The sequence below is a fragment of the Epargyreus clarus genome, unplaced genomic scaffold (genome assembly GCF_041222505.1).
Source record: "Epargyreus clarus isolate Ecla_fem2 unplaced genomic scaffold, WU_Ecla_fem_2.2 ptg000008l, whole genome shotgun sequence".
In the NCBI taxonomy this organism is placed as follows: domain Eukaryota; kingdom Metazoa; phylum Arthropoda; class Insecta; order Lepidoptera; family Hesperiidae; genus Epargyreus; species Epargyreus clarus.
Window position 1 is genome coordinate 9,019,332 of NW_027332216.1, and position 26,529 is coordinate 9,045,860.

The 26,529-nt window shown below is 34.0% G+C and overlaps 6 protein-coding genes across 7 annotated transcripts; 4 read left to right on the forward strand and 2 right to left on the reverse strand.

Moving 5' to 3' along the window:
- Positions 1 to 300: 300 nt before the first annotated feature.
- On the forward strand, positions 301 to 3,407 carry LOC140744366 (ribosomal L1 domain-containing protein CG13096). Its single transcript, XM_073075934.1, has 5 exons — positions 301 to 731; positions 1,125 to 1,263; positions 1,761 to 2,187; positions 2,447 to 2,606; positions 3,272 to 3,407. Exons 1-5 carry the CDS (start codon positions 385 to 387, stop codon positions 3,345 to 3,347), a joined length of 1,149 nt encoding a protein of 382 aa, XP_072932035.1. The 5' UTR covers positions 301 to 384; the 3' UTR covers positions 3,348 to 3,407.
- nbs lies at positions 3,360 to 5,420 on the reverse strand. Its single transcript, XM_073075932.1, has one exon. It carries the CDS (start codon positions 5,326 to 5,328, stop codon positions 3,508 to 3,510), a length of 1,821 nt encoding a protein of 606 aa, XP_072932033.1. The 5' UTR covers positions 5,329 to 5,420; the 3' UTR covers positions 3,360 to 3,507.
- A 445-nt stretch (positions 5,421 to 5,865) lies between these two features.
- rempA (intraflagellar transport protein rempA) lies at positions 5,866 to 14,998 on the forward strand. The gene is made up of 11 exons (XM_073075935.1): positions 5,866 to 6,097; positions 6,462 to 7,682; positions 8,224 to 9,783; positions 9,983 to 10,157; positions 11,740 to 11,918; positions 12,319 to 12,504; positions 13,099 to 13,341; positions 13,699 to 13,771; positions 14,141 to 14,233; positions 14,491 to 14,607; positions 14,824 to 14,998. The coding sequence occupies exons 1-11, from the start codon at positions 5,951 to 5,953 to the stop codon at positions 14,916 to 14,918; spliced, it is 4,089 nt and encodes a 1,362-aa protein (XP_072932036.1). The 5' UTR covers positions 5,866 to 5,950; the 3' UTR covers positions 14,919 to 14,998.
- A 5-nt stretch (positions 14,999 to 15,003) lies between these two features.
- On the reverse strand, positions 15,004 to 17,847 carry Mys45A (SDA1 domain containing protein Mys45A). Its single transcript, XM_073075936.1, has one exon. It carries the CDS (start codon positions 17,739 to 17,741, stop codon positions 15,528 to 15,530), a length of 2,214 nt encoding a protein of 737 aa, XP_072932037.1. The 5' UTR covers positions 17,742 to 17,847; the 3' UTR covers positions 15,004 to 15,527.
- A 263-nt stretch (positions 17,848 to 18,110) lies between these two features.
- Lamtor2 (Late endosomal/lysosomal adaptor, MAPK and MTOR activator 2) lies at positions 18,111 to 19,332 on the forward strand. The gene is made up of 2 exons (XM_073075937.1): positions 18,111 to 18,324; positions 18,397 to 19,332. Exons 1-2 carry the CDS (start codon positions 18,257 to 18,259, stop codon positions 18,704 to 18,706), a joined length of 378 nt encoding a protein of 125 aa, XP_072932038.1. The 5' UTR covers positions 18,111 to 18,256; the 3' UTR covers positions 18,707 to 19,332.
- Positions 19,333 to 19,968: 636 nt separating this feature from the next.
- Positions 19,969 to 26,501, forward strand: LOC140744371 (WD repeat domain phosphoinositide-interacting protein 3). Of its 2 annotated transcripts, XR_012102542.1 has the most exons (7): positions 19,969 to 20,155; positions 20,251 to 20,532; positions 21,080 to 21,231; positions 21,656 to 21,859; positions 22,670 to 22,907; positions 23,404 to 25,114; positions 25,146 to 26,501. XR_012102542.1 is itself a non-coding variant. In XM_073075938.1 (6 exons), the coding sequence occupies exons 1-6, from the start codon at positions 20,089 to 20,091 to the stop codon at positions 23,505 to 23,507; spliced, it is 1,047 nt and encodes a 348-aa protein (XP_072932039.1). In that variant the 5' UTR covers positions 19,969 to 20,088; the 3' UTR covers positions 23,508 to 26,501. The 2 variants fall into 2 exon arrangements, 1 of the variants encoding a protein (XP_072932039.1); XM_073075938.1 differs by having other exon boundaries at positions 23,404 to 26,501.
- Positions 26,502 to 26,529: the final 28 nt, after the last annotated feature.

Sequence of the window (26,529 nt, forward strand, 5' to 3'; positions counted from 1 at the left end):
CTAGATGAGAAGGCCTGATTTTTTAAAAAATATCTTTATCTAATTGATTTCACTTTCATAGGCAAGGAATTTAAGAAAAGGTAAAATGTGCAAACAAGGCGATACTCTAATTAATATATAAAGTTAATAATAATGAATAATAAATTCAAAATTTATATTGATAACAATAAAAAGAAAAGAAAATAAAATAGCAATGAATGAAAAGTTAATAAATTAGGCCAAAAAGAAAGAATCCAAGGCCGTGAAAACATGTTTTTGAATGAAACATAACCTAACTTTTTCACATTGTTATTTTCACTTGTCAATTTGAATTGATTATAACCTGGTTCTTTGTAATGTTGGAAGATATTCAGTTATTATATTAAAATACATAACTCAGGAAAAATGGTGTCGCTAAAACCTGCGTCGGATAAATCTAAAAAGACTGCAAAGAAGACTAAGTCAAATATAATCAAGAAGAAAACGTTGAAAGCCACAGTGCCTGCAGTAGCTACATTGAAAAATGAAGCAAAAGATACTGAAATTAAAACAGAGGTTGCTGCAAAGAAAAAAGTGAAATACATCATGCCTTCTAAATCTGTAACAGATGACGTAGTGGAGCTAAGCTTGCAAGCCTTAGACAAATTAGTGGCTCATCAAAATAAGAAAAACATCATATTTGGTGATGAAACATCTATCTTCCTAGAATTAAGATGTATTAAAATACAAAATACGCGAGGAAACATTAAGTTGTAAGGATACAAATTCTTAATACTATTACTTTACTCTATACATTTTCTGTATTATATGTTTAGTTTGCTTTCTTAAAGTTGTCTGTAAATGCTTTATTATTCTTAGGTAGACTATAATAAAATATTTTATTTAATATATCGAAGTGCTAAGATACTAAGATTTTCACCTCATACATTAGTCAGCCAGCATCCTTCAAATGGACGCTGTGATTGCTATATCCTAAGATACTACAGGTATTAATGAAAATAATATTTTTTATTCTATTAAAGTACATAGCTAGAGAAAATCTATATTGTCTACATCTAAATAATAATATTTGAAAGTGGTGTTTTACTATTGAAATGTATTTCTTATAAATATACAATTAATACAGTTTAAACTTTCCATTATAGTGTCTTACCGCACAGCACAATAGCATCATCTGGTGAGGTATGTCTAATTACACCAGATTTACGGAAAGGCAGGAAAATAGACCATGAACCATCCATTGAAAAATGGGAAGAAATATTAAAAAATGCTGGAATTACAGAGGCAAGTGTTTTTTTTTCTATAAGATTGACGTAGCAATTATACAATCCACCTGATAGTTAGCACTAGTTGTCATCCAAAAACAAATGTAACCAAGTCCATATAGAATGAGGCTCTTATTCTAAGCCAATCACAGATGTATTGTATTGTCACTTTTGAAGACTATCGTGGTCACCTTATAATTAATAACCTCATAATGGCTATTTATGTTTATTTTATTTTTTATCTAGTTTTTTTTTTACTACACTTTTATTAGCTTGGGTTGTATCTATGTATGTATGTATGTAACGGAATCTTTGCACTGATTTTTACCCACTTTGAATGGTCCAATTAATATAAAAATTTTGAACAATTATCAAGAACCGATGACAATACACGATTTTACTAATTTTGTCTTATTCTCCTCATCAGGATCGTCAGGAATTAGGATTAACGATTTTCCTTGTGCGATGTTAGTGTGGTTTTTAGTTTTTAAACTATGTATAACTATTTTATTTCAGGTGAAAACTGTACTGCCCATGAGACAATTAAGAGTAGAATATGATCAGTTTGAATTAAAACGCAGGCTGCTAACTCAACATGACTTTATCATGGTGGACAACAGGGTCTTGAACCATGTGTCACATATCCTTGGCAAGATGTTTTTCAAAAAACACAACATGCTTATACCAGTAAAAATTAATGAGAAAGGCGACATTAAAAAGGATATAGGAGTCGGTCTTCGTACTGCAATGTTGAGACTGAGTGAAGGGGATACATCAACATTTATAGTAGGACACACTGGCATGCCACATGATAAGATAAAGGAAAATGTATTGAGTTTTGTCCAGCAATTAAACAATAAGTACCCGGGAGGCGAAGCTAACATCAGATCCATTTCTATGAAACTGCCCTTGTCATTGTCACTCCCCTTGTATATTACTTTGCGTAAGTTATTTAACAACTTTTATGTCATGAAATACAAATTGAACAGAACCTTGCAAATTGTTAATATATCAAATGTGTTTTTCATAAGGACAAGTTAAAACACTAATGGTAGGTATTTCTTACAATTTTGTAAACCGGAACACAGCACTACTCCTATGATTTTTGTGGTGATGATACCACTCTTTAGTTCATAAAGGGATTTACTATTTATTCGACAACAATATCCTTTTTTAATAAAAATATTAAAATAAAATTTTAGGACCGTCTAATACAGTGTCGGCACCTAAACTAAAGAAGAGTAAACCAAAACACTTTGTTGAATATGAGGACGAGCTTTCAACAATCCCTGGCAGCAGGGTCCTGGTGGCTCCAGATGGTACAGTGCTTCTCAGGAAAACTGAAAAAGAAGATGAGGACAGGTAGGATACTTAAATCAATTGCTTATAGTTGGAGTTACTTGAAGGTGGTAGAACCCTTTGTGGTTCGACTCCGGCGGCACCACCGCCATGCTGCCTACACTCCTATTTCTGCCTAATAATAGCAGTGTTAAGCACTGCTGTGTTCTGGTTTGAAAGGTGTGGTAAGGGAGACACACTTTTCAGAGGTGTTCCAGCATAGTCCTCAGGGCGGTAACGGCGCATCTATGGCCGATCTCAGGCAGGAATATCTAAACCTATCTGGGATTGATTACAGATGTCTATAGACGGCAGAAGCCACTTACCATCAGGTGGACTGCATGCTCGTCTGCTAGTCCTATATTATAAAAAAAAAAAAATTGGATATATGATTATTACACATCAGCTTATGTGTTTCAAGTTGTTCATATTGTAGGTAACATTTTAAGCATTTGTATTCACTAAATCTTTGATAAGAACTTTAGTACTTAAGGAAAGAGTTGTAAAATTGTAACAGGCCAAGTGAATGAGTGACTTGCCAATAGAATTACAAATTCAAGAATACATACAGGAGACATCTTGTAATGTTAATTGTACTACATTAAAAGAAATAATGAATAGAGACATTTTAATATAAATATTACCTAGAAAACTAGACAGATGCTTTTACCAATCCTTTTTTGTTTCAGCAACATGGAGGAAGAAAAGGAAGAAGTAGTTGAAAATAATGAAAGTGGAATGGAAAATGATGACAATGAAGAATGAGTAAAACATGCATTGATTAATGTCATTTATTTTTTATATAAATCAGTATAACATAATGTATCTCGGCTTTCATTTACACTTTTACCATAAGCACCAATAGGTACACTGGCAACTAAACAATAATATTCTTAATAACATAAAAATAAAAGATAATCAAAAATTAAACAACACTTAGTGACAGTTTTGACATGGAAGCCTGAAGCTTTACAGGCCAAACCTTTTTGAACTTCTTGAAATTCTTTAATGTACTCCTATCAGTCTCTTCTTTTATTGGTGTCATCGGCTCCCTTTTTACAATTAAATCTTTTCTTACTTCTATCACTGTTGAACCAAAGTCTTCATCAGTTTCAGTTTTTATAACTTTCATTGCTTTGCTGAAATCCATGTTGGAATTTTGTTCCAATAACTCTGAAAGTTTGGACCCCCTCAAGGCAGTTAAATCAACTTTTTCATTAATGGATTGAGAGTTATTATTACTGACAATTTTCAGATCACTATCTACATCTTCGCTGTTGTCTATGTTGCTTCTGTAGTCTGTATTTTTTTCAGTTGCCGCTTTTTTATTAACAAAATTAAATAAACCATCTTCATCATCATTCTGTGCTATTTTCCTTTTTATTGGTTTTAAGAAATTTAATTGCTTATCATTATTTTCTGTAGTTTTATTAGAGCTTTGAATAAAATTGAATGAGTCATTATCAGTAGCTATTTTTTTAGAAGGATTACTTTGTGGGTCTTCAAGATGGTCAGCTGTTCTTTTCGCTCCACAGTTATTCGCTGTTTCAATAGCTATCTTTTTGTTTGTTGTTATTTCATCCTCACTGTGTTTTCTTTTACCTGTTACTAATTCATCATTGCCACTTGCAACAAGAGAGTTTTCTTTCCCAGTCAAGCTTTCATCAATTTTAATATTCTTTTGATATAATATCCCCTGAGAAACATTTTGGGACTCCTGTGCCAGTATGTTATTTACTTTTACTGCTTGACTACTAGGTTGCTTCATTAGTTCCATGGTGAAATTAAAGTCTGGGTTGCAGTATTTTTCCAAAGAGCAGTATAAGATAGCTAAGCCTATCTCAGCATCGGCCACAAGCCTTTTCCCTTTACTCTTAAGGTAGTTAACTATGTCCTTTATTTGCTCCTTCTGTGACTCCTGACTAATCTCCTGACTAGGTTGTGTTGCATTATATTGAATAACAATCACATTGTCCTCACAAAGCATTTGCTTCGACATATTTACTTCACTTAGTAGTAAGGCAGTCCCAGAACTTCTCTCCAACACCATTCTGTACATTTCTAGTTGCCGTTTCGAAAAGAATACCATATTTTTGCCAGCAAATAAAGTTTTCCTCACATTATCGGGAAGAAAGGATACAGTATCTTTATTGAGAGTTGATTCAACGATTTGTGGAGTATATTGTGCTGGGTCAGGCAATTTTGTGTACTGCGATATAGCATCAAGGCATTTGGTCCAATAGTCAGTTGTTACTATATATGAGCCCTGTACCAGAGCTAACACCACTTTGATTGTTAAAGTAATTGCTGGCATTGTTAAGTATGCACAAGTATTATCCCATTCATTTTTGAATTCTCCTCCCACTTTGTTAAGAATATATTTTAAATTCTGTATATTTTCTCCTTTAAGAGTCGAGGCACAAGTAACAAAATCGGCTTTCTGCACAGTCCATTCACAATTCAGTTTGCCAAACTTAATAGTATCATTCACGTTTAAAATCAGTTTCTTGTTGCACTCTAATTTATCCACGGAATTATTAATAAAAGTGCCATATTTTGAACCAACATCTTCGAGGTTTAAAATATTATTTACAATGGATAATGTAGCATGTTTCCTGCTAAGTGAAGGATCTTCGGGAAACGCAAAGTTGCAATTTTGACCATCTGCACTTCGGCCGATAACTATGTCCTTTCCTGGTAGAACATATATAACTCTGGGATCATTTTTCGATATAAGATACCACATTTTTAATTATACTTTTAGTTATTTCTACTAATGAAACAAAATATTTATGCGTCCTCAATAACCCACAATTTACAGTACAGAACAGAAGTCACAGCTCACAGCACAGTACAGATAAAGGCAATACATTTTATTTATAATTTCAATGAATTGTCTGTGCTGCAGTTTGACATACATGACTTGGATTCTTTTGATTCGGCCTAAAGCCATATACTCACTATGAATTATCACATACTATAATTACAGGAAATGTCTAAGAGTAATAATGTCTCTTTAAATACTAGTAATAATGTAACATTAAAAAATCGTACCAAATCGTACTTTATACACTTAAATACTTAAAGGGACTAAATTTCATATATGTACAAACTGGCCATATAAATTAAATTAAAAATGACTAATTCACCTGCCACTTACAGATTAATTCTAACTATGAAAATTATATTTAGCTTCCGAAGATTTCGCAAATAAAACCCAATGTTATGAAAAAAAAAATAAGGTAGGCTGAAAAGATAGAATCCAAGGCTGGGAAACTAAACATTAAAAAAAAACGGTTTCCATAGAAACTGTAGATTTAAAAACAATGATGAAAATAAAAACAATTCGTTTTCATTTATAATTTAAAATGACTTTGTATATTGACACAAAATTAAATTTTATTGATAATAATGTAATCTCAACAGTTGGGTCATGGCATCCATCGTTGCCTCTTTTAGCTGTCGGTTCGTATAATCAAGAAAAGGGCGGTTTTGTTACTATATTTCAGGAAAATGTAAGTATTACTTTAATGAAATTAAGAAAAATAATCTGTGATAATGACCATATTGCTGCTTGTTTGTTAATTTTTCCTATTTGGTGTCTCCCCAAACACCAGTCACCACATCTGTACCACCAACAGCCTAAGTATTCAAATTATTATAAATTTCTAGGCTGCACCACAAGGTTGTGGTGGTTGTGGTGAATGCAGTAAAAAATATTAGATCTTCATAATTTGTCTACACTCACTATTATTTAATCTGATCTATAATATTTTAGTATTATATTAAGTAGTATTTATTATGCGAATTCTAATCAAACAATTGTTCAAATGTAATTTTGCAGAAACACTACAAAACTTGGTAATCAATCTATTACAGGGGCTAGCATTGGAGGGCTGTGACTGGCCTATCCTGTTGGCAAATCAGGTTACTGCCCTAGCATGGCATCCGACACGAAAGTTCCTAGTAGCTGGTTGGGACGGTGGAGAGCTTTACATCTGGCTGGAATACTCCTGGGCTCGCTTGGAAGCACCTCATAATGCTGCACTGACAACAGTCAACTTCAGTCTTGGAGGTGGAAGGCTGATTGCTACAGATGCCACTGGCTCAGTATCTGGCTGGCAGTCAAGCTCAGGTGCACCTCTCACAGCTTTTCATCATCAGTTAAGTGATGTCATAACTCATGTCAAGTTTTGTTCACCTCATCCAAGTACAGAGGCATCAATTAGAGGTCTGGCCCGAGCAGCTGTTGCTGGTGATGAAAATGCACTTGATGCCTTAGCAGCTTGGAGACCTCGAACAACAGCTAGGATGAGAGAGGGTCTACAACCTGACAACCATGCTTGTTATGCAGCTCAAGATAACGGAGTCATACTATACATTGATCACAGTGGAACCTGCTCAGAAGTCCTTAATGCTCCAGGAGTTATTGTATTTATGGGCATCATAGGCAATATTTATCTTTTAGTGGCATGGGAATCTGGAGGGGCATTGAGTTTATCAAGATTTATCGTATCTGATGATGGTTCCTTAACAACAGATACCCATGTGAGAATGACTACTAGAAATGGTCAATGCATAGTCCTTGCTGGCAATTCCTGTGTAGCTGTTATCACTGGTGACAACATAATTAGAATCTGGGACAGTGAGACAGGAGACAATGATGTATTACCCAATGAAAATGAGGAGATTGCACAAGGAGATACCTTCACAAGCATCAGTTATTGTAACTTAAGTGATACACTGTGTTGTGGAACTGCTCAAGGAAATCTGTACCTTTGGAGACGAGACCATAGGAATAATTGGAAATTAATTAGCAGTACATCTATCAAAGGTACTGTGAAGGAAGTGAGCTGGGGCTCGGAAGGGTTAATGAATCCTCTACTGCATGTAAATTGCATAACAAATGCTTTCATTCTCCGAGAACATCATGTTTGTTGGGGATATGCTCCCAATATATTCATGGTCCAAAAGTCTGCATACGAAGTGGCTGTTACAGGCAAAGGCAATGTCACATCCAATATAAGCACATCGAAAACAATTAAGTGTTTTGCTTTCAAAGACAACTACGTTGCATTAGGAGATGGAAAAGAAGTCCAGGTAGGTACAAATGTGAATAATTACTATATTATTTGAATTCATCATTCACTCATCCCTTCATTCCTTTGTACCTACCTTAGGCAAGTAGGAAACAGGCTTGCTGCCCATCTCATGTTAATTGATCACTGAACCCATGGATATTTGTAAACTAGCCTGGGGTATGTTACTAGCTCTGAAGTTTAAATTTTAATGATTTACAATTTTATTAAAATTTAATCTAGTGATCATTACCTTTAAAATATAATATTTCAGTAGAGACACTGAGAATTATATGTATGTGGTGGTGTTGCCACAATATACAATCACAAGGAATTTTACCACATTTTGATCCCCAGTGGCGCCATCTCTTGCGGAATGTCGCCAGATCCAACATGCTTGAGAGATATTCCATTGCTAAACCTCTTCTAATTTGTTATAAGTCTATCTTACCGAACCCTACAGATTAGAATATTATGACCTAATCCTCCAGTGCAAAAGATATATGGAATAAGAAACATTTTCTGAAAATGCGTCCTAAAATTATAATTTCTATGCTTTTCAGATCTGGATGCGAGGCAAGGATAATGACATTAAATTTACACTATTGCGTTCTTTTCCTTTTAAAACCGATGTTCTAATAATCTATGGCGATATTTTAGTGGGTGTTTGTAGTCCTCACATAGAATGTTACACAGTAACTGGTAACAAGTTGGGTATTCTACCGAGCACCGAAGGAGAGGGTGAACCCATTGTGATAACCAACACTAACAAATATATCGTAGTTGCAACTATTGACGGCACTCTAAAATTAGTTGAGATCACTAAGAAAGGTCTCAGAATGCCGTACCCGGCGAAGAATTGCTACCAAATGTTTGAAGACTTTGGCGAAATAATGCGAGCATCGACAAACTGCTCAGGCCTGTATATATGTCTAAGCATTGCAAATGCAGGATTAGCACCGGACCCTAAGCTTTATTTGTGGGATGTTGCTAATGATATCATAACAGACGCGTTACTATCTGATACGGGTACGCCACCATACCAGAGCGTACCCATAGCTATACTGTGGGATGCTAATGACCCAAGGCTTGTCGCAGTTCACATGCGTTCTGCTGATTTTGATCGTATTCACTTACTGTTCTGCTATGAAAGTAAACTTTATGAGTATAAAAATTGGTGTTCGTCATCGGAAGAATATTTTACGTCGAACTTTATACTCTGCTCCTTATACACGCCTTACGTCGTTATTTTATGCCAGCAAAATATAAAGAAAATATTAATTCAAGAATTTGACGACAACACTGAGTACGATACTGCTCGCCTTCGACAGGTTTTGAATTTCCTTTATTACATGACCACAGGGAATTTGGAAAAGGCCGTTATAGCGGGCACGAACTTAGTCAGTAATAAGAGTTCAGTCATTTGGAACAGCTTAGCAAAGGTTTGTGTGTCTTGTAAACGTGCGGATGTCGGGGCAGTATGTCTGGGAAAAATGGGCAATATTAAAGGGGCACTTATGATGCGTAAAGTACTAGATGATGACACTATGAAAGATACTTGCAAAGTTGGCGTGCTCGCGGTCAATCTGGGTATGTTAGAAGAAGCTGAAAACTTGTTCAAAGAAGCCAATAGACCAGACCTGATTACGCGTCTGTTATCAGCTAAAGAAGGCGGTTTCCGTCAAATTATTGAAGGTAACAACGAAGGAGAGAATGTGCTTCTTGTGAAAAGTGCTCAACATAAACTGGCTAAAATTCTCTGGGCTAATGGTGAGAGCGGAGCTGCATTAAAACTATTCGAAAGCGCTGGTACATTAGTTCCTCACGTCCCCAGAATGCTTATATCTCAAGGCCAAGCTCCGGTATTGGCGCAATATGTAGCGACCTCAAATAACGATAGTCTTATCATGTGGTGGGGCCACTACCTTGAGAGTATCGGGGATCTAGATGGAGCCCTGGAAGCCTACAGTCGCGCCAACGACTTCGGGGAACAAACAAGATTGTTGTGCCACATGGACAGAATGGAGGAAGCTGAGAAACTGTGCCAAAAAAACGCCTCGTCCATGTACCAAATGGCTAGGCATTTAGAAATGAATTCTAATGACACAGAGACTGCAGTCAAGGTATAAGATTTATGTATATACAAATACATATGCAGATAGTAAGTTAGCTTAACCATTCCAAACACTTGACCAATTTAAATTAACCAAAACCAAAGAAAAGTTTGCTTATCCTAAGTATGTAGAACAGTCTTGATAATCCTTAATTTATCTTATTTACTACTCAATCTTCAATTTATCCGTCATAATACAAATATTTCAGATGTATATAAAGTGCGGTGCGATATCGTCAGCTATTCGTGTGGCGGCTGAGGCGAGCGCCTGGAACTTGGTGTGGCGTGCCGGCTCCGCGTCCGCTAAACACGCTCTATACGCGGCTTCTATTCTCGAAAACGCTGGACAAAATGAACAAGCCATATCGTTGTATCAGAAAGCTGGTAAGATGGTAGAGTTCGCGCCAAACTGCTAGTCCGCTCCGAATGTAGAAAGGAGTCGCGTCGCAATAAAAATTGTAGATATTAGCGGGACGAAGACAGCGCGGGTTCTCCCGGCACCGTCCGCTGTCCGCTCTCGCCCACGGGTACATAGCTGTGTTAATGTGCCCTTACGTTATGGAGTATATGCTAACTAAACCTGCGCGCTTCAACTTCAGAGCGGACTAGAAGTTTGGCACGGACTATAGGAATTTAACTATTCATTGTATAAAATCAAACTGAAATGAGATTTTTGGAGTTTATTGGAGTTTACTCCTTAAGAAACGATTTGAGTTATAAGGCCCGGTACGGAAATTTTATGAGGAGTAAAATCAAGTGTAACACGAAAAGTTGAGGCGTAACGGAAACCAAAATATGAATCAAGAGTGCTTTTATTAATTTAAAATACAGTAAGTTCAAATCCCATATGAAAGTAATTATTACAATAAAAATAATTAGCAATATATAAAACATTAAAACGTCATTAACTAATTTGTTTACATTTTTGCATAAATTAAGTTATAGGTTTGATCATTTATAAACACTGTGAAAAATATGAACATTGGCGCCATAATATGATTAACAATCTTTTATGAACGTTTTTAAAGAAGAGTAACATATAAAATCAGTAAGCAATTGAAAAATATATAATATTAGCAAAATAAGTTTTTAACATAAAGAGGCTTTTGTAAGTTACTGATATATTAATTTAACTTATAAAAATGGATGGATTATTGATCAGCACCATCTATCAACGATAAACGGGCAAAATCAAAACAGTATTATTTAATATTTATTACAGAATTATTGCTAATGAATTATGTTCAAAATAAGTTATATAAAATTAGCAATACGTTTTAAATGAATTCTAGAATTATAAAACGTTCAGAAACAATCCAAATTACATATAATAACATGTTTATTGAGTCTCATATAAATTTCATCCGTAAATTGCAACAAGGATATTTTATAGATGGCAAAGAAATTATAATTATTAAGTTTTAAGTTATAAAACGTTTAACATTGTTTTAAATATAAATAATTATATTATATTAAAATTTACTTTAATATAAACAATTATATTAAGTTACCATTATAATATTTGGAACCAAAATACATAGATTGATAAACTTGCAAACTTACAATTTATAAAACTTGCCACTAGATGGCGCTATTTTATATTATTTTGTAACATACTTTATGTAATACGCATTATTGAAGTAATATAAATAATCCGAATAATTACAGATATATGTTTGTTTCTCTTATCATTTTAGCAGATGCGTTCATTTACCTACCCTTTTTTCTATTCGATATATATCATAATTATCATTCGTAAGGAGTAAACTCCAATCGTGCGTCGTAGCTGACACACACACACTTTTTTTAAGTAGGTTTAGGTGGCCTTTAAGAGCACATTTGTCATCAGAATTGAGTTAGTCTTAGGGTTAACACATATTTACCGATCTTTATCTCAAACTTCAATTATCGTAGCCTTCTTACAAATGTTTGGTATATTTTTTTTAAATGCGAATTATATTTACAGAGAAACCACACATGGCTCTCAAATTAGCGCTAACTTCGGGTGATACGAATGCGATGATAGCAGCGGTGGAGTCTCTCGGGGACAAGATAGACCCCGAGGTTGCCGAGTCTCTCGCTACTCATCTACGGAATACCGATCATCACTCACACGCAGCCGCTCTGCTCGCTACGGCCGGAAAGGTATTATTTGATTTTCGTTACAACGATTGTTATAGTCTGTAGACATAAGAAAGCATAAAATTTTTAATGCGTTACTATAGTGACCTTTATTACTTCGTACATGTAGCTATTTAACTATGTAATTTAATGTCTTTGGCACCACATTGGTTATAAAGAGTAAATAAAAAATAATTAATTTTCATACCCTATGTAAGATTCACTATCTTAAATCATTTCAAAGGCGAGAAAAGTAAATTTTAAATGAGCTGCGTTCTTTTATTATTTTTACTTAATCGTGTCATTTAATATAGAACTTAACCAACTGAGTCAAATCTCAGCCACCATAATATTGTTAATTGAGTCATAAACCACAAACAGTTCTACCACTATAAAATTACGATTTGACGTGTAATTCTTTCAGTACGAGGAAGCCTTAGACATAGTGGAAGAAAGCGCAGACCCGCTGACAGAGGAGTTGAGCGAGCGTCTCGCGGCGCCGGCGGGCACGAGCGGGCGGCCCGCGCTGCTGCGGCGCCTGGCCGACGTGCTCGGCGCGCGCGGACTGTACCACCAGGCGGCGAAGCGGCTCGCGCACGCGGGGGATAAGGTGTGTGATTATATCATTGTACTGTCAGAAAGCAAAGCCCCATTAACAGAGGTGTGGAGGTAAAGGTAAAATTGAAAGGCAATTGTAGATATGGTTATAGAGGCTCGATTAATCGAATTATTGTTTTGTTAGACATACATTCATCATCAATACCTGCATTCATTAATTTTTAAAATCGATATTTAACAATAAATCGTAGGCGTTACAGGGTAGGCGTGACAATACGAGAATATTTCCATCGATATTTCCAAGTTTATGTAAGAGTAGAAACCCAATATTTATATACCGTGTATATTAATACCTCAACAATTGGATTATCCGGGTTTCGAAATAAATAATAACAATATGAGTTGTCTCTCTTTCTTTCTTATTTCGCCAAGAATATATATCAACAATAGTGTGCGCTTTATGTAACAACATGACAGTTTAAAATAAAATTACAGGATCCGACTAAAGCAATTAACAGTGTAAAGTCCGCTTCACATTCTCGCGAGATAAGCACGAGAAAGGAAAATGTGGCACCGATACGAATCGGGTTTTTCTCGCGTCTTGGCGAGAATGCAGGGCGGGCTTAAAGTTAGCTGCACATTCCAGGCGGGCGCGATGCGGTGGCTGATGCGTTCGGGCGACGCGGACCGCATCGCGACGTTCGCGGCGGCGACCCGCGACCGCGCGGCGCAGCTCATGGCCGCCGACTACCTCCGCCGCCGGGCCGACTGGCGCACGAGGCCTGATCTCACACGACATATACTGCACTTCTACACAAGGGCTAAGGCATACGGCAAACTTGCTGCGTTTTATGCGGAATGCGCTAAAATGGAGGTTGATGATTATGAGGTAACCGTCAACCATGTAGTCACTGCTATACGGTATATTATGATGTAAATCTAAGCATCTGCCACAAATGTTTTAACATAGATCATAACATTAAAGCTTTAAAGCATGATCGTAAAATAATACATTTTAAATAAAGAAACCTAAAAACAAGATGATACTTTACTACCATTTTCTGGATTTAATTCTTTAGACACCTCGTACGAAAGGGACACTTAACTTACACATTTGATTTTATTAAATTTAAGTTTTGGCGTTACATTAAGTAAGATGTTGTCTTAATGTTAAATACAGATATGGTAGTAGGGATGATACAGTTGAAATAAATAATGAGTAATAATATTTTCTCTTATGTTTTAGAATTATGAAAAAGCCTTAGAAGCCTTAAAAGAAGCAGCGCGCTGTATCGCGAAATCGAGTGATCCTGACAAAGGTGAAATTTTAAATTTGTTTATGTAGATTTACTATTTTTTTCATTTAGTATAGTAGTAGCAGACGAGCAGGTGGACTGCATCCACCTAATGATAAGTGTCTACTGCCGCCCATGGACATCTGTAATCAACCCTAGATATGACTCAATGTTTCTATATGAGGTCGGCCACAGATGCGCCGTTACCCCTGAGGTCAAAGCTGGAACCACACTCTTCAAACCAGAACACAGCAGCGCTTGACACTGCTGTTATTGAGTAGAAATAGGTGTGGCGGTGGTGCCGCCGGAGTCGATCCACAAAGGGTTCTACCACCTTCTACTCATACGTATATACTTATTTTGTCATGATTAACAATGCAGATATTGTTACAGGAACACAAACCGTAGCACTACAGGAGCAAAGTACACTTGTAAAACGATATATAGACGTTAAAAAGATGGTGGAAGCGGGCGACATTAACACAGGTAATTAATATAATACAGTATACAGTACGCTGTATACAAAAACATAATCATACGAAGATACATAGTAGGTTGGAATTACTCCAAACGTACATAATATTCATTTCACCAATGTATTACCACTAAGTCCATTTGATTACTAAATTATGATTCGAATATAAACTGCCTGTGTGGGTTCGTAAAATGTAACCACAATGATCACTTCTTTAATCTTTATACTATTATCAAGAGATTATTGTGCTGTCTATTTTGTATTATAGGAGTGACGAGTGGCCAACAATTACTTCGCGCTGTCAGCGGTAGGTCAGGACTGATCTCAGAGGAAAGAATACTAAAACTACTCATTCAATATGCAACTTCCCACCCCGACTATGATCGTAAGAATGATTCTTTAATTTTCTTAATATAGTTGTCTTAATTCTGTAAATCCATATTAATCACAAAATTTATTTAATACATATAGGTGACTGTGACCATAATATCAGCTGAATACTTTTATAGTGTAACAAGGTAACAACTAAAACGTTGAGCTAAGTAGTCACCAATTTGATAAATGACTAATAGTTTTATTTAATCTTACACTTTTCTTACAGAATTACAACAGAAATTAAACGATTTGCATTTAGAACCAGATGCAACGCCGCGTTCAACGGAATCTCCAGATCAGAGCATTGAAGAAGCCATATAAATAATTAATTCGTAGCATAAGTTATTTTATGAGTAGTAATTCCGTCCAATTTTTAATTTAAGAATAAAATTAATATTAAACTTCGTGTACTTTCATTTCCTTTATTTACGTATAAAAATAACTTATTTAAATAATATTGAATGACAGTTTCTTGTAAAGGCGTCCGCTGAAACTGAAGGGGGAGCACGCACGCGTGTGTGTATTAAAAAAATACTATGAGCAAAAACAAAAACCTTTTATATGCACGGGCGGTGCATGTAAAGGGTGTTTTCAAACGCGCGGCGTGTAGCAGGCGCTTGCTCGTATGTTTCTTCACATCAGTTACGTGCCGATGGTACGTAACGCGTGTTCCAAGTCGTAAGGAGCTGGCCTCAGAGGAACAGACGCTCCGTACATATGTAACAGTTTTAGTCTACGCCCTAACGAATCAAAATCGTACATTTTCGACTTGTACATTATGACTGTACAACTTATCAGAATTAAAAATGCTATACATACACAGAACAATAGAAAACAAAAACAAATATGTTATTTTTTTTATTAAAGTCCTCAGTAAATTATGTAATTGACATATGGTCAATGATAAAAGTAACAATGTTGATAGCTATCCTAACGCATTTTCTTTTGTTTAATCAAATAGTTTCTAAATGCAATCTGTTTCTCCTTGAATGACCGCTTTACTTTGCCCCTAGCTTTATGTTTCACCATCTGGTAGGTTTTAGTTTTCCTTTTCTCTCTATTTGTTTTAGAACAATTGGGATTCTTTCTTCTATCCTTATATCCAAACTTGTCTCTTTCTTCCCTGCCTTTAAGAACTGTTTCAAGTCTAGCATTTTTATCATGCTTTCTCTTTTTATGAATATTTTCAATGTCTGACAATTTAACAAGCTCTGATGATTCTTCTTCTTCTTCGACAACATGTTTCTTACGTTTGACTCCACTTATGGCCTTTTTAATTTGAGCGGCTTCTATGCGCTTGAAATCTTCATCTGTGAATATTTTATCCATTGCAACTTCTCTGGCTATTTTGATTTTCTCCTCCTTTTCTTCCTTGGTGAGTTTAGATGACTTTGTTTTGAGTATTTTTCTTTTTTCAGGTTTATTTGTGGAAATAGATTCCTCTTGTGTCTCCTCACCATCAACTTCCTTATCATCATCAGCATTACCTTCACTATCGTTGTCTTCTTCATTTTCAACATCACTATCAGCTTCACTTTCTTCTTCACCTTCTTCGTCTTCACTGATATCACTATCAGATATGTTAATTTCTGAATCAGATGATGCCACATCTATCCATTCATCTTCAGAATCATCATTCTTATTTTTCTTTTTATTACCCTTTTTCTTTTCATTCTCCAATGTGTTGTTGTCTTTATCCAACAATACCTCTGAACCAGGAATGTGATCTTTGATATCCATTTCACCATATTTCTTGGGTTTTAATTCTGATGATGCCTCAGTTGGTCTACCTCTGTCTTTCTTGTGCAACAAATTAGGCATAGATTGTCTATACAATTGTATTAATGATCTTGCAGCCATCATCACTGATTTTTCTTTGTACATTTTGTATTGAACCAGATCTCGTAAGAGATCTTCACCTATAGCTAGAGGACATCTTCCACAGATTTCACGAACAGCATTAAGACCTACTGCCATTACATCTGTTGAATTTCTTTCTGTTATAAAATTGTTTGCAATTGCTTTCATGACTGGTTCTACTATTTCAGGTGGCACTAACTCATGTGACGCTTGAGCAGCAAATTGTAGAATCCTGGTGACCTCTCTCTGATGTGGCATTAATAACCTTGCAATGAATGGATAGTAGTTGAACAAGAAAAGGTTATGTAAACCTATCAATCTGGATATAACATCTAGTAACATCAGTTTTACTTCAAATCTTTCATTTGATGATTCCAACTGTTTGAATAGTTTTTCGGCAAATCCTTGTGGATTATTTATCAAATGTAAAGCTGAAAAATTGAACAGTGGTGCCTTTTCCTTCTTCTTTTTGTTTTTCTTAGCAATTTTCTTAACTTTCTCAACCATTTTTTCTCTCTTTCTTGTTTTTTTGTTGAACTTGTTAGATATCATGGTATCTCTTGGATCAACGTCATCATCACTATCGGAATTCTCAGCCTTTTCCTCTTCATCTCTACTTAAGAAAAACTTAAGAGATGCTACCATTACTTTTGTAACTTTGCTAAAGCAACCCACATCAGCAATTATATTCACGGTTTTATGGTCATTCCAAATGTTTTTATGATACAACTCAATTAATATATCAATGGCTAATTTTGCTGTTTTAGTATTAGAATCTCGTAGCATTGAATAAATGAAATTTTGGAGTGTGGAATTGAGCTTCATGTCCTTGTGTTTCATATTCATGTTTTTGATATCCGTTATAATATGTGTCTTCAGATACTCTCTTAGATTTTTGTCCTGGCATTTTATGAGCGAGAAAAATAGTTCCAACAGATCAAATGCAGTTATAAAATTTTTATTTCTTAATAAAATCAAACATTTGCACAATGAAAGTCTCATTTCGTTGTGCAGTGTCGAATTATGTGTTTTTAAGACATCGACAATTTTTTGAGGGAATGTCTTCATTTCATTTTGATAACACTGTGTAACTTGCGCCAGGAACATAGCTTGCTCGTCCAATTTTTTGTTATACTGCGTAGGGTTGAGGTTGAAAATCTCAAGAGTTGTTTCGAAGTGGGCAAGTTGCTGAAGAAATTCATCTTTGTATGAATCTGGATCTCTTTTTATTAAATTCTGTAACTGCGTCAGGTTATTGGGTAACTGATTGTTATGCCGCACCATATTGGTTGTAGGATGAAATCCTAACGTATTTTCACTGGCACTACAACTCACGTTTTTAGTTGGCACATGTAACCTCAAAAGTTTACAAAATTACAAATTCTGTTTGACAATAGTTGACATTGACTGATTGAGTGGAAATCACATGGGATATTGAGACGCGAAATCCACGTTCAGGACTTACTGATAAACAAACTACAATTTAGTTTAACAATGAAATTGAAGTTGGTTTTATATTATCATCAAACCTTTTTTCTTTAACGTCTTTAAATTAATTTCTAAAAAAATCACGCATCTTATGAGCTTTTTTAATGTTTTTTATTCTGTATGACTGCATTTCCGTCATTTTTGGTTGTGTCATGTAATGTCATATATGACAATGACAGTTGTCTCAAAGTTAAAGTTATCGAAAACGAAGTAAAGAAAACAAATACTTTTCTTTTGTAATATTAAAGAGTAGTTTGAAGCTTGAATATTACATTGAATAGTAATTATCGTTATTAGATTAATATACCACGATGCTGAAACCAAAAGCTCTGACACAAGTTCTGAGCCAAGCGAATACAGGCGGAGTTGAAAATACATTGTCAGTATTTTGTGGTGCTTAAAATGTGTGAGGAATGTGGAAAGTAATACTATAATACGTATTTGTTTGTAGGCTATTGAATCACCAAGGAGCACTTCTTGCGTACTCAGGGTATAACGACAAAGACGCACGAGTTACAGCAGCGATAGCAAGTAATGTGTGGTCGGCATACGAGAAGCATGGAAGAAACGTATTCAAGGAAGACAAATTACACTTAATATTAGTTGATTGTCAAAACGGCAAAATTGCTGTTACACAAGTCGCTAATCTGTTATTATGTTTGTATGCAAAAGAAACAGTGGGGTTCGGTATATTGAAGGAGAAAATCAATGCCATAGCGCAATATCTGGAAGGCCCACTAAAACAAGTCGCTAGTTCATAATCAACAAATGTATATTTTTTCATAATGTAACATGTAATATATCCATATTTAAAACTAAAGTAAGTTACTTATATTTTCTTATATATTGGCTTAGCTTTTTAGTATAAATAACTACAATATATTTATATAATAAAAGTGATACCTACACATATATAATGAGAAAATTGGCACTTCATGCCTCAGAATTCTTATACGAGGATGACTAGAAGCTTTTTTAGACGTTGTACATATGAAGCATAAAACAAGTATAATAAATGAAAATTTAAAATTTTGGAATATCAGCTCAATGTCATAAAAGAGCATAAAAGGCATTATAACAAACAAAAAAGAAAAGAATGCACTTTTACATTTACAGATACTGCTCAAAATGTGAAAGTGAATTCTTATTTTAAAATTAACTTATCTTGTTATATGTTTTTGGCGTAACAATTACATTGTCTTCAATCATAGACACTTTCAAACAGATTCCCTTAATACACTCAATTTTATTGATATTGTATTGTATTGTGATAACTGATTATAATAAATTAAACATACACAACATATTTATAACATATTTACATACATTAACAACTTTGATTATGCTCAAGTGAAGAGAGCATTTATGTAATTTTGAATAAAAAAAACGTTTCCTGATTATTTGTGGTTTTCTTATGCTGTATTATATTCCCTGTATGACCCTGTACAATATCATCATAGGTATATAAGTAAAATTTTTACATGCTTTTTCTGTCTCTACACATAATTCTGATTTCTAAGGAGAACAAGACACCTGTATGGTCAATCATTTTGGACTAGTATATTTGAACTGTGGGACTGAAGTCAAATTTGCTGTCCCCTGTATATAAATAGGTTGATATATGCTCTATGATGGCTCCATGCTACTATTTCTTCTGCTATACAAGTACATAAGTAATAAGTTCGCTGGAAGTACTTCCAGGTACCCTGTGACTTAGGTTGCTGATTCATTAAAATTTCTGATCTAGAACTATAGATGTAGCTTGACCTCTTTGATCCACGGAATCTCATACATAAAGGAGGTCTATTGAACTGGTTATTCCGGACTAGAGAAAAATTTAAATATTATTCTCATTGTCCACAGAGTGGATTTTAACTAAAACCATTTCGTAATTAGATAATATATTTATTTCGTTACTATATGATAATATTAATTTGATATTTTTATGAATTTATAAATAATCTATGCTTTAAAAGTACCTACTTTATTGTCTATAGTAGACAAATGTACTATTAGTAGACATGTCAAATACAGTCAAACAAATGTCAAATTGCCGCAAGCTGAACTATGGTTATTTGGAAATTTTCTTTGTCAATAATATTTTTAATATTGTGAAAATAACAAATTTGCACTAAATTTAACGATGAACCTATCTGAAGATACTGGTTCTTCAAATGGGCTGTTGTATGTGGGGTTTAATCAGGATCAAGGTAACGTTACCTTGTAAATAAGTGTAACACAACGCTGATTTCAGTGATAGCGTTTACTGTTATATAGACGAATGTTTTTTGTCGTATTTCTTCAGGTTGCTTCGCTTGCGGGACGGAAAATGGATTTCGTGTGTTCAATAGCGACCCGCTTAAGGAAAAAGAGCGTCAAAATTTTGCTGAAGGAGGTCTCTCTTACGTCGAAATGTTATTCCGATGTAACTACATGGCTTTGGTCGGCGGTGGCAAGACGCCCGTATATCCTCCGAACAGAGTTATAATATGGGATGATCTGAAGAAAGATTCGGCAATCGCACTCGATTTCAACAGCCCAGTGAAGGCTGTTAAACTGAGAAGGGACCGTATAGTTGTTGTTTTGGGTAAATAAATCCCAATTACTTATCTAGAAATTTATCTGAAGTGATAATATTTGCAAAAAAACTTTCCGGGTGTGTGTATGAAAGTATATGTAATGTTTGAACACCAATGTTTTCGTTTCTATAGTTTTGGTTGCCTATATTGTCTATAATATCTTTTTATTTCATTATGATAAGAATAATGTGACAGTGTGCATTCATTAAAAACTCCCTTATAATTGTATTACTTACATTACTTGCTTATAGAACTGGAAATTCAACAATATAAATGTATTCAAAAACATTCCTGTTTTTCTGGTTAGATATTTGTATTAGAATCTGTCACACCTATAAAATAAATATTATCATATTATTATGCAAAAAATTTGCAAACTTGACTGTAAAAAATGTTTCAAATCTCTCATTAATTTTCGATTTAAACACATTTCTGATATAAGTAACCGATTTACCTCTTATTATTATTTCTCAATAATTTACCTCTTATTATTGTTTCTATTTAAATACATTTCTGAGATCTTTTTTCCTTAATAAAGCTCTTTTTTTTTTTCAGAAAATCTAATAAAAGTATACACTTTTACGGCACAGCCACAGCTGCTGCATGTGTTTGAGACGTGTCAGAATCTACGTGGCTTGTGTGTTGTTTGTCCAAATAGCAATAATGCTCTATTGGCCTACCCCAGCCGCAAGACTGGGCATGTTCAGGTAATTATAATATGTATAAAACAAAAGATTCTGTAGATTTTCTGTTTAAAATGTTATATTACTTTCTAACTTATACCTATTTTTGTCTGCAAATAAATGCACAAAGTGTATTTTTTAACAAATGCTCATTAAAATGTAATTTGTAGAAGCATAAGATTTGATTTTTATGTGGGTCTCAAAATAAGATCTTTCCTGAATATAAAAACTGTTGTTTAACATTAATTCTTAATTCTCAAATTATATAGTAAAATTAATTACATTTATTCACAAAGTATGATACACAAGAAGTGTGGAAATATTTGTATAATTATTAAAAAAACACTATTGTAGTAGTAAGCAAATATTATTTACATTTCATTAACAATTATTGAAATTAATCTCAAAAATTAATTATTATGTTTGAGAATTGTATAATCCTTTGCAGTTAGTGGAGTTAAGCAGTCATGCAGGCTCAAGTACAGCTCCAGAGGGACACCTAATAGTGGCTCATGAGGCTCCTCTAAGCTGCCTAGCTTTGAACGTAGGGGGCACAAGATTAGCCACTGCCTCCACTAAGGGTACACTTATCAGAGTTTTTGATACAAACACAGGACAGAAGTTAGCCGAATTGAGAAGAGGTGCTCATCAGGTAATAGATCTTTTTTAGTACTCTAGAAATCATTCTTACATTTTGTCTTAAAATATATTTTTAATCTTTCTCAAACTTTTTTTATGATACAGTAACAAAAGATATTTACATTCTTTTGAGTAACTTTGAAAATAGTTTTACAAAAATAATGAAGAATTGGTGCATGTAGTATCATTTGCATAGCTTGTCCCATTGAGGTCATATTTATACAAATATATTTGTTTTTGTCAAGACAATGGTTCTTACTGATAAGTGGCATTGTAATCAAGTCATTAACAAATTTTATATTTATGGACCGAAATAACTTATATTCATACTATGGGCCTTTATCCTGTCATACGGGTCAATGGCCACGAGTGACCCACTCGCAGACTTGAATTAACTCTCTGTGAGACTTCAGTTTCTTTGCGGGTTACTTGGGTGTGTGAAGCTTGATAGAAAAAGTTTCTATTTAAAGATCGGATGCAACTGCCACGCGTGACAGGAAAATACTGTAAAAGATAAGAACCAATAAGGGACCAACCAGGAATTAACAATTTTGATGATGTGAAGTTATTCATAAGTTGCAATTATTGTTGTCGTTTTTATTTTTAACTAAAACACTAGATGTACTTAAATTTAAACTCCAATGTCTGTAAAGACAAATATTTGCTTGTTATATATTACATATGAGTATTGTGCATTTTTAGACAAATATAATAAGAAATAAATAGATAAAATTCAACTATTTTTATATATTCTATGATAAATGTGTGAGACATTTTTTGTAATCTGATGATGTATTAGTAATAAAGGCAATAAACCTTACAGGCTACAATTTACTGTATAAACTTCAACCACACGAGCACAAACTTGTGTGTCACATCAGATCATGGTACCGTACATGTGTTCAGTCTGGAAGACGAGAAATTAAATAAGCAGTCAAGTTTGTCAACTGTAAATTTCTTACCAAAATATTTCTCAAGTAATTGGAGCTTCTGCAAGTTTACAATACCAAATGGACCACCATGCATCTGTGCCTTTGGTGTAGATAAGAGTTCTATTATTGGTGAGTGATAATGGTTTTTTAAATTATTTTGCATGCCTTGAAAGATATAAAGTGTTATGTACACTGCACATGGTGATCAAAATAATGTGCATTAATATTAAATTAAAAAAAAATTGTAATACCATAACAGCATGACAACTCCTATTTTTGGGTGTGTGTTTTGATGTCAAGGATGTAGTTGTTATTTATATTTATTTACATGAGGTTCCAACTGAGTCTTGTGGAGGTAGAACCCTGCATGATTCGACTATAGAGACGCTACTGCCTCAGCAATGTCTGTTCCTGTGTTCTGTCAATCAGATGTACTGTATGCCTGAGCGAGGAATGTACTACATAACAACCCCTTTTCTACAATTCATATTGGATAATTTTCTTAGTGAATTCACTGATATAGAATGTTGCTTGTTTGTAAATTTTTAACTGCATACTTCAAAGCAAAAGGTTCTTGATTCATTGTGTATATTTCCATTCTAATATAACTTTATATTTATTTCAGTGATATGTGCTGACGGTTCGTATTACAAATACAAATTCAACGAGAAAGGGGAATGCACTAGAGATGTATACGCTCAATTTCTAGAAACATCCGAGGACAGGTAAATGTTTTGGTAAAACAAAGATGGTGGAACATTGTAGAAGGTAATGAATGAGTTATTATCTTTAAAATGTTAATTCCTATTTTGGTGTGATGACTACATCATGAAAACTTTCGTAATTCATGCTCTTTAAGGCAATAACTTCTATTGTGCTAATCGTCGAGGGGTAAAAAAATTAAAATGGTTAAACAGAATGCAATGGATTTTAATCCTGCAGTGATCATTATTTTCTAATGTTTTTTTTATAAAATCGAATCCTGATATTAACTAGGTTTTCGCAAATATTCGCATGCAAGACTTTTACTTAAACTACTAATATTCTATAAAAGTGCAGTCTACAATTTATTTGAACATTAAAAGGCTGATTTGAACCAAATTTTGTATTTAAAAACGGATTAAGATAACAAAAGCAGGAACAGTAATTAGATAAATTAATATTGTAGGTGTTTTGTATTATCCTTAAAGCTGGGGCTTACTTAAAGAATATTGACATGCAGCATGCTCTAAAATGCATTATATTTATTGTTTTGTGTAATAATCTTTGCCTTATTGTCTTTACTTTTCTTGTCACACGGAATTACGTGCGTGAATAAAGGATGTAATTGACATGCGTGCGGGTAGCACGCGTGGGGGCGTTTAACACGCGTGATAATAAAAACGCCAAAACTTGCTTTAGTCTCTGTCTCCGCGTGCGTATCGCTTAAATGATAAAAGTGACTGTGAAATGATATGATACGTTGGAAGCATGTGAACCAGATCTAATAGATCCGGACCACATTTATGAGAGCGTTTTAAACGTCGTTAAATATTGAAATAAAAAAATATATTATTCGTAAACTTTGAAGTAGAAAGTTATTTAATTATTAATTCTTACGAGGATGTTACTGCTGATTTTGATTACAGATTAATAGTAAAACAGAGTATCTATTGATGTAATAATTGTTCAAATGAATTGGGCAGTATATAATAATATAACACCAAGTTTGCCTAATAAGCCAAATTTTAAGCTCCATAACAGCTTTAGTATACATAAATAAATTATAATATATTTTTATAGAATACATGTTTTAATATATTGTTGAATGTTCATAGTATATAGGGTATTAATAAAAAAAATATTACATATCTGTTCAAGATATAAAAGCTTTTTGAAGAAGACTAGCATAAGTACTGCAGGATTAAAGTTTATTGAAAAAATACACCATTCATATATTTGAGCCTATGGAGAAATTGAGAAAGTTTTGTATTGTGATATCATTGTGTCTGCGAAAACCTTTATAATGTACAACTATTTTAGTCAATACAAGCAATATATTGACAGCGTGTTTCAAAAGTAAGCAAAATATTATATACAATTTATTTATTTATAATTGTTGTAACTCATGTGGCTGTAGGGCACTATTTTAAATATTTTAAAATTTTATATACAGATTTCAAATGATTTAATATTGATGATGTAGATAATGATTTTGTTTTGCTATTAAAGCACACTAGGATTTAGATTAGCTGTAACTAAGCTTAGTGTAAGCTTTATAAGTGATACACACTACAAAATCATAGCTGACGACAGCACTTTCCACTTGACGATGGGAACGAATGCAGCCTACTTATGTGGCATCGTGTTTGTGATCTGTTCAGGTAGAATCCCTGAAGGCTTACCACTATCTTTTAAAAATCGTCAAAGTTCAGGCAAGTTTTATTTCAATATTGAATCAACATTATTTTGTTTCGTACCACAACCTTCTTAAAACAGTTTTGTTTTATTCCTGCCGAGTGATGTAAAAAATGAGTAATTTGTCTATTCCTTATCCAAGAGGAAACGAGTCATACGCAGTTGAACAAATTTAAACCCTAATTCATTTTTCGCTTATCCATTGTATAAAACCAATTGAAATTGTCATATTTTGCGTAAAAAGTTAAATTTCCTGCAAAAAAAGAATGAATGATTTCGAGCGACATAATACAAAACTGTCTATTAAAATATTATAAAAACCATCCTATTTTAACGAGGTCGTGGTACGAAATTTCAATGTATGATTAAAATAATATTGTTTTAAGAGATGGTAGTAACGCCCATGGTCTATGTGAAGTTGGTTTCTGATATCCATGAGCAGTGACCACTTATAATTAGGTGGACTGTGTGCTTGTTTGTTAATTCGTGATTTATGTTTGTATATTCTATGAGGTTTTATTTTGTAAATACGATTATTACCGCGGTCATTTAAATTACAAAACATTGTCATTCTATTGTTTACTACTCGACCAAGCCAAGTAGACGAATGTCAAACGTGACGTCACTCGCAAGATATGTGCGTACCGCTGCCAAAAAATAATAACTTGTTGTGAAATGTTGATTTCTACCTATAAATTTTAAATTTCAATAAATTTCTGTCTAATAATTTACACTTTAACGACTGTTACGAAACGTAATGATTGCAAAAAAAATATGTAAATCGTAAAACTCGCAATATCATTATTCGCTCTCCGCTATGAATGGTGTTATTTTTCCCAATTTTTATGCTGTCGTAACACACGGCACAGTAAAAACTTAATAAATAACGTAATAAATTGCAAAGAAATAATAACCATGTACACTGATAACAATAACAAACATTAAACCAAAATATAATCCACAAATTATCTGTGAATTGTGAGAGTAAGAGTTTAGCTGCGAACTGTACTAGGATGTGAGCGGGACATGGGGCGGTACTCGAGGGGGCAGGCCGCATCCCACCCGTTCGTCTAGTTGTCTTGGTCGAGTAGTATATTCTTAACGTCTAGTGGAAAGTGACAGCTGTATATCTTAAGTATGTGAGAGGTAACAATAATCAGATTTCAATACTTTTATACATTGATGAAGTAGGAAATGATATATCTAAAGTTGAGATAGCCAATGCCTTATAAATATTATAAAATTATTGTTAATGTAATTTTGTAAGAGATCACAAAATTAATATTATTCCTAATATCATCATTAGGTATTATAATTTCACTTTTACTTCTTAAATCACTTTATGCAATGGGGA